The 18,413-nt window shown below is 40.3% G+C and overlaps 1 protein-coding gene across 2 annotated transcripts; it reads left to right on the top strand.

Annotated features, from left to right (window-relative positions):
* Positions 1–2,527: 2,527 nt before the first annotated feature.
* On the top strand, positions 2,528–18,413 carry LOC124135167 (equilibrative nucleobase transporter 1-like). Of its 2 annotated transcripts, none has more exons than XM_046500391.2 (11): positions 2,528–3,108; positions 3,616–4,129; positions 4,966–5,012; positions 5,245–5,321; positions 7,306–7,398; positions 7,546–7,726; positions 9,006–9,227; positions 9,856–9,957; positions 16,238–16,424; positions 16,663–16,783; positions 17,829–18,413. In XM_046500391.2, the coding sequence occupies exons 1-11, from the start codon at positions 3,066–3,068 to the stop codon at positions 17,949–17,951; spliced, it is 1,710 nt and encodes a 569-aa protein (XP_046356347.2). In that variant the 5' UTR covers positions 2,528–3,065; the 3' UTR covers positions 17,952–18,413. The 2 variants fall into 2 exon arrangements, with proteins under 2 accessions (XP_046356347.2, XP_046356348.2); XM_046500392.2 differs by having other exon boundaries at positions 3,032–3,104.

Raw genomic sequence — 18,413 nt, 5'->3', positions numbered from 1 at the left:
ATAGTGCGTTCTCGTTAACACGTATTCTTTGATGATAGGATCGTGTCCGTGGTCTAGTGAATAGAACGCCTACCCGGAAACCAGAATGTCGGGTGATCAATCTCCGGACGCGTCATGTCAAAAACGTTAAAATTTGGTACGTGTTGTTACCCTGTCTGACGCTCGACTTTAAGGGGATAAAACAAGGTTTGGTCGGCTCGGAGTCAGTGTACTGTGTCTGAGTGGAGTGGCCATGTTAAACCACGGCGTGGTGTCCCAGTAGGCAAAACTATAAAACCGGCATTAGTTCGGACTCGTACAAACAGCCACAAACACACACGCACTCACGCCCGTTCACAAAATAAACTGGGCGGCAAAAAAAAGCAAAGGTCGAGTTCCATGATCGATAAAAAAATAACAAGAAGAGGTTTTGTTGTGAATTATGATATAATCTAGGGAGGGGTAACAAATGATTGATCAACCACAGTTTGAATGAAATTGTGCAATCACAGGTAATGTAAGCTCAAGGTCAACAATGGTGGGGTAAAAAAAATTCATTTTCAAAAGTTGTCTGAAATGTCACCAAAAATTGTCAGACACACTACAAGTTCATTGTCGACACAGTTGCCTTCAATAGCGTGTATGACCCCCAGCTGCCTCAATGCATGTTGTGATACGTCGCCTCATTGATGACGTCAGTCTTCTGATGACGTGGACTGGAATCCGTTGCCACTCCTCTCGGGGCCTGCTGCAATTCTCGGTCTTGCAGTATGAGGCCTGGCATTGTCGTGTTGAAACAATGTCCTCTGCTGTTGATTTTGTAAGAACGGAAGCACAACTGGCTGCAACCCTTAGTCTATGTATTGCCCAGCGTTCAGGTTTCCCTGTATAATCACCAAATCAGTCTTCTGATCTCCACAAATACCGCCCCACACCATGACACCTCCCCCGCCGAATGGATGGACCTCTCGAATACACGCCGTTGCCAAACGTTCCCCTCTGCGTCGATAAACTCGTCCTCTGCCGTCATTTCGAAACAAGTGAAACCGACTTTCATCAGTAAACAGCACTCGACGCCAATTTCTCACTTGCCAGCGTCGATCCTGCCTCGCCCATCGCAGTCTCAGGCGTCGATGTTGAGCAGTCAGTACCTTTCCTCGGAAAAGACGATACGCTCGGATTCCAGCAGCACGAATTCGTCGTAGTACTGTACGTTGGCTAATGGGATGTCCCAACGTTGTTGCTGCCGTCGCCGTCGCCGTCGCCGTCGCCGTTACGAATATGTTTCGCAGGTGAATGAGCCGTATCTGACCGTCTTCCAGTGGTGTTGTCACTCGGGGTCGTCCGGTTCTAGGCCTGTCCTGTGTCCTCCCTGTCAGCCTGTACCGTTGAATCAGCCTGGCTACTGTCAATGGTGTACAACCAAACCTTCTGGCAATTTGGACCTGTGTTGCCCCCATTTCGGCCATACCGATGGTTCTCTCTCTCTGCTCATGTGGCAGTCGTGGCATTTCTTTTGTGTGCTTTCACAACAACGAACACAGACGAACGCATTTATACAGCTAACATGCACGTGCAGTTTATGCCATAGGCTGGAAACTTGTATCACCATTTTTTGTCACCGCACGAGCGCCGTCAAAGGTGGCGCGTTCGGGTGAGGTGTTTTTGGTACCTGTCCCTGGGCAGTCATATTCCCAATACCCACTTTCCACTAGTTATCGCTGTTTTAGGAAAATTACAAATTGCCAACCTATACTTTCTTTTGCCGCTTAGTTTAGATAATTTGTGACGTTAATTGTGACGTCGTTGGTCGTTGCTCATAATATCAATCATTGGTATATCTGGTCTCATCATATAGCTTGAGCTGTGAGGCGTTTAACAACAAACAAATACCTGAGTTTGTTACGGCACCAGTGGAGTCCATGTCCAGTTACAATAAAAGAATATTACAGAAAACAAACAAATATTATGACTTTTTGGTTGTAACATGCCAGATTTGTTAAGCCTACAAGTAATATCTTGACGACAGATCGACAAAACAGGTTGGGTTCTGCAGATTCAACACCCTAACTCTGCTAACCTGTCTAAAGGTTCGCAATGAGGTGAGGTGAGGTGAAATGGGGTTTAACGTCGCGTCCAAGATTATTGCACTTATAAAGCGACGTGCATGTACGTGTGTGTGTTTGTGTGGCTGCTTGTACTAGTCCGGACTGATGCCGATTTATAGTACTAGCTCACTGAGATACCATGCCGCAATTTAACATGAATACCCCACTCAGACACAGTATACTGACTCCGAGCCGACCAGTCCTTGTTTTAGTCCCTTAATGCCGAGCGCCAGACAGGATAACAACTTTTAACGTCTTTTGGTATGACGCGGCCGGGGATCGAACCCCGGACCTTCCGCTCTCCGGGCGGACGCTCTACCATTAGACGACGGAGGCGGCCGGTTCACAATGAATGACATTAATGGACTTTTAACGGTTTCTGGTTTATGGGCGTGCCTTACCAAAATAGTATTGTCATGCTACTCGCGCAATTTCAATACACATTTCATCTGTAAATATTTGTATTTATGTCCTTTGTGTCCCATGTTACATCAGACAATTGGTGTCCTGACAGTCGCTTGGCAGTTAGTTGTGAATGAGTTAAAATGTAAAGTCACGACAGCATTATCACTGACACATATCCTTGACGTTTAGCACACAAATCTAGGTAGCACAATACCCCCCCCCAAAAAAAAAAAAAAAAAAAAAACAATTAACAGACCACAACTTTTCCACTGTGTCAACATTGCCCGCATGTATGTATTGAACAGGGTCAGCCCTAAACAAGCGTCCTAACACCTACACCGCTTCCAGGGCCCTGACTCTGTGTATGGACAGGGTCGGACATGTCGGGGGAATGGAGCGATAATGTTACCTGACCCAACAACGCATGAATATCTTCGGAACATGTATATCTATTTATGTCAAGGGTATGGCGTCAGGCTAACAACATGGCGCTCTTTATATTCATGTTTCGGGAGGAAGGTAGAAATGAGAGTGGAGGTCGTTTGAGGAGCACGATTCGATGTACTTGCGTGTATGACTGAGAGTATATCGACCTTGCAGAGAACTTGTGGTGTAGGTAGGTATTGAATATAACAATGTGTAGCTTTACTGTGTGTATGTATGATGCGTACTGCTTGTAAGGTCGCTACGGTAATAAGTTCCTGTCATATACGACTTGTGCTCATGCCTAACATTTAAATGCACCAATATACATATTTGTTTTGTCTCTTCTCGTCAGTCAAGAAGATGTGGTAGCATTCTATTATCACCAAGACATCTCTCAAGCTCGCGAACGCCCCCCTCTCTCATCTCTTATTTCTCTCTGAACTCCTCACATCTCTCTCTTCCAGCCTCTTCCAGCCTCTTCCACCCTACTTTCATATATTTCATATCTCGCCCTATCTCTCTCTATCACTCGCTAATCGCTTCCTCTCATCTACACTCCCTCATATTTCCCTCTTTTCTGTCTCATCTCTACTCTCCTTTTCATCTATTCTCTTTCTCCAATTTATTTGCCTCTCACCCCTTTCTCTCGTTTCTCCTTTCAATACACCTCTCTCTCTCTCTCTCTCTTTTCATTCAGATTTACCATTCAGAGCAATGTTGGACCCCCACAGATATCGCCTCCTTGTGGCGACGTGGGCAGTCGTGGAGACGTCATTGTTCGGGGGAGTCATGTACGGATGGCCATCACTTGTCTACATCATCAAAGAGGAGGGACTATATTCCCACCTATGTACACCAAATATCTCGCAAAACTCGCACACTGACCAGAATATGACTTATGGCTCTACCTTGACATATAGCATAGAATCAACATCCCCGTCATACCTGCTATTCACTAGCAAGACACACTTAAAGTACCCTCAAGTAACGTACGAACAGTATATGAATCGGAGTTTAAAGACCTTCGCGGATGAACACAATTCAACTCAAGCAGCGGAAGGATTCGCTACCGGAAGTGTGAAATGTAAAGCCCAGGATTCAGTGATTGCTTTAGGGCAGACGATTTCCGGTAGTGTGTCTTTCTTGGGAACACTACTCATTGGTCAACTTCACAGACGGATTGGAACCAAACGACTTCGAATCGGAATTTGGTAATATCGCATTTTAAAGAACTCTAAATGTAACTGGAAAGGTAATTGCAACAGCCGATTATGTGTTCTAACATGAAAACATAAAATATCGAAAATATGACGTAACCGTCCTTATCCAAGATGACATTTAATCGGAGTATATTTTGATTCAGTGGTAATGGTATCAGTATACTTGTATAATATGTCTACCATCAAAGAAAGTCATCTAGCAATACCCGCACACTGGAGGACCTAAAATAACCGACAGGCTCCGTCGTGTGTGGATAGAGCGTCTGCTCGGAGAGCGGAAGGTCGAGGGTAATCACAGCCCGCATCACCCCAATAAAAGTAAAAACTGATTTTACTTGTTGTTACCCTGCCTGGCGCTAAGCGTTGAGGGGATAAAACAAGGATTGGTAGGCTCGGGGTCTGTGTCTGAGTGGGGTATGGTATTTCGGTGGTCTGACAATATAACACTTTACCTGGTACAAGAAGGAACACACGCACGCACGCACGCACGCACGTACGAAAGCACGCACGCACGCACCCACGCACACACACACATACGTGCATGCACGTCGCTATATAAGAGCAATAATAATGAACGTGACGCTTAATCACATTTCACTTCACTTCATCTGAATTAACACGTGGCCCAAAAGATCACAGTTGTTTCTTTTCTGCACAATACACAGTGATATAACTACATAAGGTTAAAGTGTAGAAAAACACAGCGACGCTTGAAGTTCGTTGTGGGATTAAGCAGCGGTTGCATTAAGTCTCGATGTCAACTTTCATGGAGTATTAGTTATATTTTTGTGGACCAATGTTTCAGCTATCTCCAAAACAAATTTCAGGTTCCTCTTTGTCTTCGGCTGCCTCTGTGTGGCGTTCGTGACGAATGGTGAGTTGAATTTGAAACACAAAAGAAATGCTGTATGTGTATGATGCACCACAATAGTCAATGTGTATACAATGAAACCCTCTGAATAAGATTTCATACCGGAATACATGAAATCGCCCAGATCCACAAAAGTCCGAATTAACGAATTGTGTGTATATGGTATATCGCGTTAACTATAAAAACACGTTGTAAGGAAATGATAAGAAAATCTTAATGTATGACATGATTTCAGCGACTCCTTGGTTGGTATTCGTGGGGTACTGGACAGTCGGTCTATCCGGACTGGGGCTTCTCATCACCAATATACAGGTAGATAGTTTGAGCTGCAGGCTTCTCATGACTTAATAACAGGTATGTAGTTAGAGCTGCAGGCTTCTCATCACCAATATACAGGTATGTAGTTAGAGCTGCAGGCTTCTCATCACCAATATACAGGTATGAAGTTAGAGCTGCAGGCTTCTCATCACCAATATACAGGTATGTAGGTAGAGCTGCAGGCTTCTCATCACCAATATACAGGTATGTAGTTAGAGCTGCAGGCTTCTCATCACCAATATACAGGTATGAAGTTAGAGCTGCAGGCTCCTCATCACCAATATACAGGTATTTAGTTAGACCTGCAGGCTCCTCATCGCCAATATACAGGTATGTAGTTAGAGCTGCAGGCTCCTCATCACCAATTTACAGGTATGTAGTTAGAGCTGCAGGCTCCTCATCGCCAACATACAGGTATGTAGTTAGAGCTGCAGGCTCCTCATCACCAATATACAGGTATGTAGTTAGAGCTGCAGATTAATCGTGTCGGTATTAAAGGTAGATAACTAGCGCCATAGGCTCCTCATCACGAAGATACTTGTAGATAGTTAAAGCTTCAGGCTTCTCATGGCGTACTTGCAGGTATGTAGTTAGAGCTGTAGGCTTCTCATGGCGTAATTACAGGTATGTAGTTAGAGCTGCAGGCTTCTCATGACGTTAATAAAGGTATGTAATTAAAGCTGCAGGCTTCTCATGATGTAATTACAGGTATGTAGTTAGAGCTGCAGGCTTCTCATGACGTATATATAGGTAGACAGGCTAGAGCTGCAGGCTTCTGATGACGTTATTACAGATACGTAGTTAGAGCTGCAGGCTTCTCATGACGTAATTACAGGTATGAAGTTAAAGCTGCAGGCTTCTCATGTCGTAAATACAGGTAGACAGCTTAGAGATGTAGGCTTCTCATGACGTAATTACAGGTATGTAGTTAGAGCTGCAGGCTTCTCATGACGTAATTACAGGTAGATAGTTAGAGCTGTAGGCTTCTCATGACGTAATTACAGGTATGTAGTTAAAGCTTCAGGCTTCTCATGACGAAATTATAGATAGATAGTTAAAGCTGCAGGCTTCTCATGACGTAATTACAGGTATGTAGTTAAAGTTGTAGGCTTCTCATGACGCAATTACAGGTAGATAGTTAGAGCTGCAGACTTCTCATGACGTAATTACAGGTATGTAGTTAAAGCTGCAGGCTTTTCATGACGTAATTACAGGGAGATAGTGAGAGCTTCAAGCTTTTCATGACGAAATTAAAGGTAGATAGTTAGAGCTGCAGGCTTCTCATGACGTAATTACAGGTATGTGGTTAAAGCCGCAGGCTTCTCCTGACGTAATTACAGGTATGTAGTTAGAGCTGTAGGCTTCTCATGACGTAATTACAGGTACACAGGTAAGAGCTGCAGGCTTCTCATGACGTAATTACAGGTAGATAGTTAAAGCTTCAGGCATCTCATGACGAAATTATAGATAGATAGTTAAAGCTGTAGGCTTCTCATGACGCAATTACAGGTAGATAGTTAGAGCTGCAGGCTTCTCATGACGAAAGTACAGGTAGATAGTTAGAGCTGCAGGCTTCTCATGACGAAAGTACAGGTAGATAATTAGAGCTGCAGGCTTCTCATGACGAATATACTAGTAGATAGAGCTGCTCATGACGAATATACTTGTAGGTAGTTAGAGCTGCAGGCTCCTCCTGGCAAATATACTTTTAGATAGAGCTGCGCATGACGAATATACTTGTAGGTAGTTTGAGCTGCAGGCTTCTCCTGACAAATATACTTCTAGGTAGTTTGCGCTGCAGGCATCTCATGACGAATATACTTGTAGATAGAGCTGCTCATGACGAATGTACAGTTAAAGAGTTAGAGCTAGTAGCTTCTACTGACGAATATACAGGTATATTCATACACATAGCTTGTAACTTCTCCATCATCGATATACAGGTGGGGTATTCACTTATTCACCGTATCTCCTGCAGGTGTCGTATCTGTTCTCCAAGACGAGCGGCACTGTGGCATCCGTCATCTGCGGCGGCTACGATTTCGCCGGGTCCGTCATGCTCTTCATCAAAGTACGTTACAGTGTGACCCTCTCCCCGAGAACAACTACTATTCTATTTATGAAAACAATACTTCGTCAGTCAAAAAGGGACAGTTGACTATTGGACAGTTCAAGCGACACAGTACTGACTTACAGAAACATGACATATTTGTTGCAGTTTGCCTACGAAACAGGAGCATCCCTCATGATCACACATCTTGTTCTGGCGGGAGTAAGTGTGATGACTGTCATCAGCGCCATCTGTTGGATGCCGTCGGGAATGTTTGAAAAAAATGACCAAGTAGCGCCACCTGACGACCAGGATCAGGAACAAGAAATGCAGCCATTCAGGGTCGAAGGTGACAACAAATGTGAACCATTGAAGACTACACACACACACACACACACACACACACACACACACACACACACACACACACACACACACACACACACACACACACACGGTTATGTCGATCTACACGTTAATACGGTTATGTCGATCTACACGTTAATACCTGGAGGATATTCTGTTATGTGATAAGGTTCCTTAAAGTGGACAGTCACGATGTGGCTAAAATACTGCCGATCTGACTTTCAATCTTAACTCACCCACTCACTCACGTTAGGTGGAGATGGTGCATAGGTTGGATTTGTTTAGTTGTAACGTATATTTCATATTCACTTACTTCAACATTAACTTAGCCTGCACATTCCTTAAAACTTTTGAAAGCCAATTACAATTGAAAGCCAATTACCGTTGTGAATCGGGTGTCGAAAGTGGGCATTTTAACTATAGCATGGTTTAGTAACAAAGAAATACAAATTCCTGTCTTTGGCAAAACGTAATCCTTTTCTCGATTTAGTAGTTTGCGAGTGTTGTAAAAGAGTTGAGAGCGGTATCTCTGAATATTTGTGGAAATGAAAATGGGAACGTAATTAGAATAGATACATATACACACATCCAATAATATTATCTACATACCATTTCGGTTGGCCATGGCCAATTAAAAAGCATCGATGGTTATGTCCGTAATATAGATCAATCTCGATCACGGAACCGGTCTTTGAGCTTTGTGAGAGCTGTGTATTCCTATCTGCATGAAAAGCTCAGAAGCTGAAAATCGGTCCTATATCTTCATCATCCCCGGGTAGAATTAGTCCTCCTGGTCATAAGAGACGACAATCCGGATCAGAGGGTCAGGTTCGCTGGCTTTGTTGATGCGTGTCATCGTATCCATAGTTCGTAGATAGATGCTCATGATATCAGTCGCTGGATTGTTTTGTCCATTGTCATGTGACTGGTGCCGCGTTGTTCAACAAACACACAAACATATTTTAGAAACGGCCACACTGGCCTGAAAGCATCTTTCATGGTCACGACACTGAAAACAGAAAGCTGAGTTTGGAAGCTGAATAACTGGACCGATCTGGAGCTTTTTAGATTTTGATTTTTCAAAACCAAAGGGTTAAAGCAAAAGAATACGAAATCTTTGTTGCGATGTCTATCGTTCCATCTTTTATTGATCAAAATGGAAAGCTCTGTTGTGAGACAACACAAGGGCTGGTATTAACAAATTTTGTATATTTCTAGCCTATCCCCACAATCGACTACTATCTGATATTGATACACTCTAGACAGGGACAGTGACCAACACCAGCCTGAGGGAGACAAGCAGCTACATCCGTCCAAAGAAGATACCGCCGGGGAGCAGATCCCGGGGGTGACAAAGTACCTGCTGTCCCCCCTGTACCTGTTCCACCTTCTGTGGTACAACATCCTGCAGATCAGGTTCATCAACTTCACGTCCCTCCTCAACCCTTACCTCACCTACATAACCCGAGGCAACACACAACAGGGTAGGTCGGTAGTCTTAAAGTAGTTAGACCAGAATGTTAGAGAAAACATATTTTGATAATAAAATAGTAATAATAATAGATTATGAAGGCAAATACATTTTGCCTTTTATTTTTGAGTTAAAACATGATTTCTCTTCTTGTAGGAAGATGTTTTAGCCAACAGAACAAAAACAAAGCAATTCCAAACCCCTGAACAGTGCTCTCTTGAATGAAAATAAAAGTAATTTCCACATGCATTGGTATTTCAGGGGGATCGTCATAGGTTTCCCTTCCATTTATAGGCATTTATAGGGTTCAGATAGCCCAGTCGTCTTAGGCGTCACACATTGCTGTGAAGATACCGCATCCCTTGGGCACGCCAGAAAGCTATGGCCGTGGGTTCGAATCCCGGTTCGTCCCGATAATGTTTCTAGGTTTGTCAGCACCATACCCGTGCTCGTGGGTGTCACCAAAGTGGTAAATGTCCGAGACCTCTATTTCGTCCCACATCAAGCTGACATGCTGTGATATAACAGGACTACTGTTTAAAACGGCGTAAAATCCAACCCGCTCAATCCTGTTTAACGAATCTGTGTATGAAACTTGCCGACAGTTATGACAAGGTATATGACTGAACCTTCTTCTACAGTCAGCCATTTCACCAACGTCTTCCTGTACGCCACCATGTTCGGTTACGTCACTTCCTGTCTGAGCGGCATCGTGTACGACTTGCAGAGGGCCAAATATAAAGGTCAGTATGCTCACATAGGGTTAAAATAGTTATGTCTTGTGACAACCTCTTGTTTCATAAAACTGAATCCTATATTTGACGTTTATGTTTCAAGTAAATACTACAAATAAAGGCTTTTTAAAATACCATGATACATGGCCGTTTTTTTATGGATAACAGTTCTATATTCTTTGTAGCGTTTCATGGCTACGTCTTGCCCTTTCATCAGGTGAATACGGAGTAAGTGTATTGAGTTAATATATATTTTTGCTGAAATGTTTACACAAGGTAGGGTTAATGTACAAAGATAACAAGATAAGGAGAAAAAAAAGTGTGATAAATGGAAGAGATGTAAAATTAAGTACAATGGAGCTGGTGGAGCTTGATGTGGACATCTTGAGTATCTTATTGTAAAAGCCATATAGCGCGGGCAGGTAGCATGGGTTGTATACTCCCCAGGGAGTTGAGAATGATAACTGGAATGCAAATGGTTTATTGGCCGGAATACAAATATACCGCATTTGAGCAGATACATAGTAATACCTGGATAATTGCCTTTTGTCAATGTATTGACCTTTTTCACACTTTCGCGATCTTGGATCGGAAACGAGGCTTGGAGAGCATAGTTTCATGCAGTGTGAGTCGCATCAGCACATAGGGGACAGACAGCATGTTGTGCATTTCACTGATGGACATTTCAAACTAACAAAAAATGGTATCCTCTGTATCTAAAACAGAAGATATTTCACATTTAATCATGAGGTCCAACTAAAATATGCCTGTAATACACTGGAATTAGCATTTTGCTGTCAGGATCCAGGAAGTGAATCGAAAGGTGCATTTCGAGATATGTATTTCAGGAATAGATTGTTTTATCATAACCTTGTCGGCATATAGGTACAATGTGACAGTACATTCAATGACAGAAGATAATAATTTTCTTGCTTGGAAACAAATGGTACAATGTGCTTTTTTTTTCTGATAAATGTTGGCCATGTTGTTTTGTGAGTGAATAAGGCTTTTCACTTCCTCGTCCTATTTAAGTGAAATGTGGCAGGAAGCACATTTGTTGACTGAATGGATATGGCTTTCCACTTCCTAGTCCTTTGACAGGACGCACATTGTAACCATTGTGTTACTGTCAGCAGAAAGCTCCTCCAGACATCCGTCACCGGATACTAGTACTTCATTGTGTTGACTCGCTGTCCTGAAATGAATAATTCAATAATATTGTAATGATATTTCTACTTCAATAACATTTTTTTATAAACAATGCATATTAACCTTCTCTCAAAATATTGCTCATTTAGAAAACAACATTCTTCTGAAATTGAGAAGTTTAAGGAAAATTAATCACAGTGTGTAACATTCCATGCTACTTCAGAACAATCTTGAAGGCATCTCAATTCATCTGATATGCCTAAAACTCAAACAGTAAATTCTGTGTTAACTCAACAGATGCATCAATTTAATGACAGTGTACTACAGCTCTTTATATCAATGTCACACAGAAATTCACTCTTGTTTTAATGAAACACGTTTTGATATTTGTATTACCGGTATGTATTTAATCATGAAATACTTTGTTTAGTCTGACCATGCTGAAAACATACTTTCGCTAAAGTGAAATCAATTTTTTATTAAAATCAGGTGAAATATCACGTTTTGTCACACCTAAACTCAGTCTGCCTCATTGACACTATGGTTTTCTGAGTATTGTCATGAAGATCACAAAGAAAATATAAGACTTGAATTTATTTTGTCAAATGAAATGTTTATCTCTTCTTGTGGTGTACTAAAGTTGATATCTTGACTTGAAAATATTAACTTTGTCAGATCACAAGATGAGATATTATTAAACATATTTTATTGTCCAAAAAGACAAAGGGATTGGGCATAAGTGCAGCACTTATTACCGCCTTCTCCCTATATACAGTTATACATAATATTGCATAATGAAATTGAACAATTTATTGTTGAAGCTTCACACTGTGGAAAAATAGTGCACAATATATATACAGTGCTCATATGAAGGATATGTACAATGAGCTGGAAAGTGAAGACAGTGTGCATCTCATACATATCCTAACATTATACATTTTAGTGTTGAATATAGATTTAACAATATTAATGATCAACAGTTTGGAAACAATAATATGCTAGCTACTGAATCTGTTCGTCGTTTCTATAAATTTGTGTACAGACAAGAATATTTTTGTATTCAGGAAAACATCTAAGTTTGGATCACCAAATAGAATACAATGTAGATTTTTTTGTCCTCCAAGATTATTGATGGCTGTCAGTAATGTCTCCCTAAAAACATCATATAAGGTACATTCGAAGAAGAACTAGAATGAATTTTTACAAGGAGCATGCTATACCAGGAGCATGAGATAAATTCATGCTATCATCGTTATTTGACAAGGAAAACAAATTTCTTCTATGTATGTATATTTTTTATAGATTTCTCGTTTTGATTGAATTATAAAATTATCAAAATGATCACACAACTTGACTTGATCGAAATAAACTAAAGTTCCAAAGATTGTTAACAGTAGTTAAATATTACATCATAACAATAAAAAATGACACAGGAAGCACAACTAAATTCTTTCATATAAATTGATATGATTAATAATCAATAATACATAGCAATTGCTTGCACAAAAGAAATATTTTTTGTTTTAAAAGTTTCAAAACATGTTTGTGGACATAAAACCAGATGGGTTTCACAATTAAACAAAGGGAATAAATGAGTTATGATTGCAATACGCATGGGAATTAAAAACAATTCTGTTTATACTTTAAGTTTATAGTGATGTCAATGTCAATTTATGCATTTGAAATATTTGAATACAAACTGTTAAAGAGTTATCTGTTTCTAAAAAGTTATATATTAAAGATCACATGTAGATTGAACATTTACTGGCCATTAATTAGTTGGGTTTTTGTTCATTTCATGACAAGATTAATTTGGTACAGTAAAGTAAATATCATTTTGGTAGAAATATTGTTACCAAAATTGCAGATCTAACTGTACTGTACTTCAATTATTTACACACCCTTTATGTGATAATTCAGTTGAAATATTACACCTCATGCTATCTAATCTGTCAACATCGACAATAAAAATAACAACTGTTCACAATCACAACAGCACAAGAAGATCTAGAGGTCTAATATTCTATTGGAATGCATTTGAGTCCATTACAATTTATATCAAATACGCAACTGATGTAAAATTCTGATTTGTTACGATTGTAAATTCTCAGTAGGTTACAATTTGAGTTATGAGATATGAGTTACATTATATCAACATATCAATTTTGTTAGTTTCTGACATATATCTAGATATGGTCAAAAGGTCAATATTTCGACTTCAAATACAACCCGCAAAGTTATTTAAACTCACAATAAATAGTTTGGCTTAATGGTGTGTAAACAATGAACTATTCCTTACAAGATCTCAGTAGCATTTGTATTAAGTCTGTTCAGCTACCATAAACTGCACTGGGAGTTACCAGGTGGTCATGGATATTTTAAATTGAAATCACAACAGAACGGCCAGACTCAAATTTATATCGGTAAGGAGACCAGATAACAGTAGAATAGTTTGTCAATGATAAGAATAAGAATTATGTTCAATACTTACGATAAATGTACCGGGATGGTTAACTTGTCACAGTTTGTCCCGATTGCGTGCCTTGTTGACATTTCAAACCGGAAGTAGCGAAGTGTGAAAAAGGTCAATACTACTACTACTACTACTACTACTACTACTACTACTACTACTACTACTTGTTGTTATTGTGTTACCATAGTAAACGTTTAACCATCCTCAATGCAATGTATCTCCATTTTATTGTGAAATATTCCCAGGTCCCGCCCTCACCTTTGCCTGTTTAATGGTCACTACGCTAAATCAAATTATACTGCTCTGTAATGATTTAAACAAGTAGTGATATCACAGGTACTCGACTGTACCTTTGTATACCGTCGCAAATACGACCCAAGTGACGCATGATTTAGGCAACTAAGGTATCAGCCTTTTTAATTAACATTTTGTCAACAAATCTAACATAAAATTCACCGAAGGGCTTCCGGGTTATACACGTTATAGTATTTATATAAAACACTCGATAATAAGTTCGATTTTTAAACTTAACTTTGGATGTCATTTGGCGCGATCGCGACGAGTAAAACATTAGGTGATTTTCCGCGTGAAAACGACTTTATAAATTCACACTAGCATACTTTTGTGTCAATTTTAGCTATATAAGACTATTTTAGGCTTTGTAACAATTTAAAACCTTTGTGTGATTTCTATATTCCGAGATATTTTACAAAGCAAAAACTGTATGGGTTGATGGTAGTTGGTTTAACACTGTTTAGGTTGTTGATTTTAAATTTAAACTGACTGTCGTGGTAGTTTTAGCCTGACAACATCTAATTTATACCTTGTTCCTGCCTCTTAAATTGCCGATAATTAATAATTAAGGCCAGGATTATAATAATTAAGGTCGTGATTATAATAATCAAGGCCATGATTAATGTATGTATCCTTGTCAGAATGACGGAAGCCATTTTTCATTGCAGTTACTAAATTCTGTGAATTGTTTTCACATGCAGTCTCAGAAAAGAACCAAGTTCAATTATTTTAAAGATTTGATTTTTTTCACACGTCATTCCTTTTTCCATGGGTCATTTGTTGCTAAACGTGGTGCCCACAGATACATCTCTTTCTTTAGTTTCAGGACAAATTGTCCAATATGAAAGCACATGTCATCTCCAATTTACTGAGAAGACAAGTATGCTGGACTTCCTAATTGATAAAATCTCTGTGAATTTTAAGGAAAAGGCATTTAGGCAAGAATTAGGCATCCCCATGGGCACCAATTGTGCTGCCCTTGTTGATGATCTGTGTTTTATGTATATGAATCGAGATTTGCAAAATAATAACAAGGGAATTTTGCAAAGAAGTCTAACTTTGCTTGAGGTATATCGTTGATCTGATATCGTTCAATAATAGCCACTGATGTACCCACCTGAACTAGAAAGAGTGAAACTGGCTCCTCCATGTCACATTTGGATGAATACGTAATAATTCAGAGTAACAGGATGACAAAAAGGAACGACTTTGACCTTCCAACTTTCCCTTTATGTCGACACATATTCCAGCTCCAGCCTTTGGTGTCTACATTACACAGCTTTTGGGATACAATCGACCATGGTCTTTCAACGAAGATTTCAAGCGCGTCATACAACTCTTGCTAAAATTTCCGGTTAATTTCTACTATACATCCCTGAGTTGTTTTTTCAGATTTGCCTTTGCATGTGTTTGGGCCACCGGTGGGACAGGTGCACCTGGTATCATCACTATTTGATAGTGAATCATAAAAATGCTAATAATATAGTTGGAATCGTACAATGGACTTTTATTAAACAAGAGCGTGAATACGTCATTTCTTAATGCCACCGGAGGACGTTTGCAGCTATTGGCGGCAAAAACAAGGTTGTTGAAATACAATGATGGTAACACATGGACTAACAAAACGTTCTAAAATGTCTTCAACGAGAACAGATTTCATCAATGCCACTGCTGTGTAATCAGTTCAAATCAATGTAACATTCTTATATTAACTATCCAGACATAATATTCCAACAACTGTGACAGTATTTCTGTTCACGCAATCAACAACCATCAACATATCTCAAAATATATTCATATTGTACAAATCCTGAAATAACCCGAGAAATCTAACATCAACACAAAAGTACGCTAGTATGAATTAATAATGTCGTTAAATAAAGATAGTTTTCCTCTCGTCTTTGCAGCACCAGACGACATAATAAGTAAAGATAAAAATATCTGATATTTTATTGGTTTTTGTATATAAATAATATAATGATTATAGTTCGGAAGTTCGTCGGTGCATGATATAAGTTCGATGTAGTTCAAAATATTAATTAAAAGGGCTAAACACCTTAGTTGCCTAAATCAAGCTTCATGTGCTGGGGTGAAATCCCATTTTGTTTACTATCCAGCGAGAAAATGGCTACCTATCAACTTCCGGTTTGGCATGGACAGCGTTTACCCCTATGCAACCGGAACCACTTGAAACATATAGGCTTCCCACCCTGTCCAGCTACAAAAACACTTCTAACAGTATTTTGCATATTTTTCAATACATTGAGGGCTCGCTCGATTGAGGCCGCGATTTGAATGTAGATCTGTCCTGAACTCTGGTGCAGAAGTAACATTTTCACTGCACACATAAACATCTGTTGTTTTTCTATCCAGCCTCGACACCTTTGAGACGGTCCCTCCTGCCAGCGGTTGTACCTTTGAGTGCGGCATCCTTCATTGGCGTCCTCCTGTCTGTCCTCATCCTCATCCCTCACCTGGAAGTCCTGTACGCCATCTTTGTCCTTACGACTGCATACAGATCGTTCCTGTACAGTGTGGCGGCGTCCTTCGTCAGCCAGGTGTAAGTGTAAATCACAACAACCGTCCCTTCTTGGCACCCTTCCTCACTTCAATCACAAAAAGGGGCGGTCGGGTAGCCTAGTGATTAAAGCGTTCGCTCGTCACGCCGAAGACCCGGGTTCGATTCCTGACTTGGGTACAATGTGTGAAGCCAATTCACTGACAAAATAACTGCACTCACGAATATATTTGCACATGATAATTAATTTTATTTTTCAAATGTCCAAATATACTTGTAGGTTTCCAGCTGAACACTTCAGCATCCTGTACACGGTGATGGTCATCTCTAGTGGCTTTCTCTCCTTCTTGCAGTACGCCCTGTATTCCTGGTCGTACGCATACGAAGGGGCGTACACACACGTACGTACAGATCACGTAATGTGTTAACTGATGAGCAAGATGGAAGCTAAAGATAATATGGTCGGGATAATAATGATGCATTTGGTTACTAAATCCAAGCGGTATTTTAGTTAATTATCGCCTTGATTTAATCATAATTATGATCGTCGTCGTTATTGTTGATATTTTGATTGTTATAAATAATATATTACTACGATCACTAATACTATTGTGACGATCTTAAATTGTTAATAATCACCATGTTTAGATCCCGGGGTTCGATCCCTGGCCGCGTCATACCAAAAGACGTTAACAGATGGTACTTGTTGTTACCCAGTCTGGTGCACGGCATTAAGGGGCTAAAACAAGGACTGGTCGGCTCGGAGTCAGTATACTGTGTCTGAGTGGGGTATTCATGTTAAACTGCGGCATGGTCTCTCAGTGAGCTAGCACTCAATCCGGACTAGTACAAGCTGCCACACACAAACGTACATGGACGTCGCTATATTTGTGCAATAATCTTGGACGCGACGTTAAACCCAATTTCACCTCACCTAACCAGTTACCCGGTGCCATCGTTAGGTGAAGACCATTTAAGGTAGAAGGTATGTTGTCCTACGTTTGTGAGGCCTGGTCGTGGTGTCCTGTGTCTTTCATCCTTGGTGATTTTATTAAAGTCATTGAATGTGTGTTTAGACATAATCAACATATTGAGTGTTTGAGTTGGGTTTAACGCCACTTTGAACAGCATCCCAGTTCTATCACGGTGTGTCAGCTTAATGTGGGAGGAAAGCCCGAAGTGATGTAGGTCTCACACGTTTATCACTTATGTGAACCCCACGAACACGGGTATGGTGCTGACAAACCTAGAAGTATAATCGGGGCTTACAGGGATTCGAACCCACAATCATAGGTTTCTGACGTGCCCAAGGGACGCAACTCTGCACAACGAAAGCTTAAAGGTGATATAAAAAAGTCAGTTAATTTGATGACGCTGATTAGATGAACAGTTGTTGATGACGAGAGTCGACTCTACATTACCAATCACCGTTGTCATCCTCCACAGATGTGTATCTTGATGCTGTGTTTGGTGCAACTGTCGTTCCTGCATCCCGTCTACATCGTCGTCAAGTGTCGTCGAGAGACAAGCGTCACCGTCAACAATAACGCCCTCAAAGAGAACCTCTAATATTTCGTCATGTGATCATGTAAATACAATACTTGACCATCTTCCATAATTATGAAATCAAAAATGGGACATTGCCACGTTTTCGCCCTTGCTAAAACAGGCATAAAATATCAAAATTAACCAAAGCGCGACAACGCTACAAATGGTCAAAATGGGCGTTGTCGCATTATCACGCTCTGGCTAATTCTAAAACCTTTTATTTGTTTTCTTATGGGCAAATACGCGACAATGTCTCTTCTAGGATTCCAAACATGGCCCCAACAAAGGGATAACTCTATCATCTGTTTTTTAATTAACATCAACAGGTGGCCTTTCACAAAAAAAACCACCTGCATAGTCTGATGGCGACTTTGATTGACTGCATTGCATTCCACTTACAATATTAGGTTCAATGTGTAAATACGATTCTTGATTTAAATACAAATATATTTCGAAGGTATTCTATCTGTATCAGGAATAAAT

The sequence above is a fragment of the Haliotis rufescens genome, unplaced genomic scaffold (genome assembly GCF_023055435.1).
Source record: "Haliotis rufescens isolate VD_foot unplaced genomic scaffold, xgHalRufe1.0.p SCAF_15, whole genome shotgun sequence".
NCBI classification, from domain to species: domain Eukaryota; kingdom Metazoa; phylum Mollusca; class Gastropoda; order Lepetellida; family Haliotidae; genus Haliotis; species Haliotis rufescens.
The sequence above is the reverse complement of the archived record's forward strand: the minus strand, read 5'-3'. Positions and strand labels throughout refer to the sequence as shown.

Excerpts from the sequence above, each read along its gene's own strand:
- LOC124135167 (XM_046500391.2), top strand. The coding sequence starts at position 3,066 with ATGACTGAGAGTATATCGACCTTGCAGAGAACTTGTGGTGTAG. Across the intron at positions 4,130-4,965 it reads CGACTTCGAATCGGAATTTG|GTTCCTCTTTGTCTTCGGCT; the intron begins GTAATATCGCAT and ends AACAAATTTCAG. Across the intron at positions 7,727-9,005 it reads GCAGCCATTCAGGGTCGAAG|ACAGGGACAGTGACCAACAC; the intron begins GTGACAACAAAT and ends GATACACTCTAG.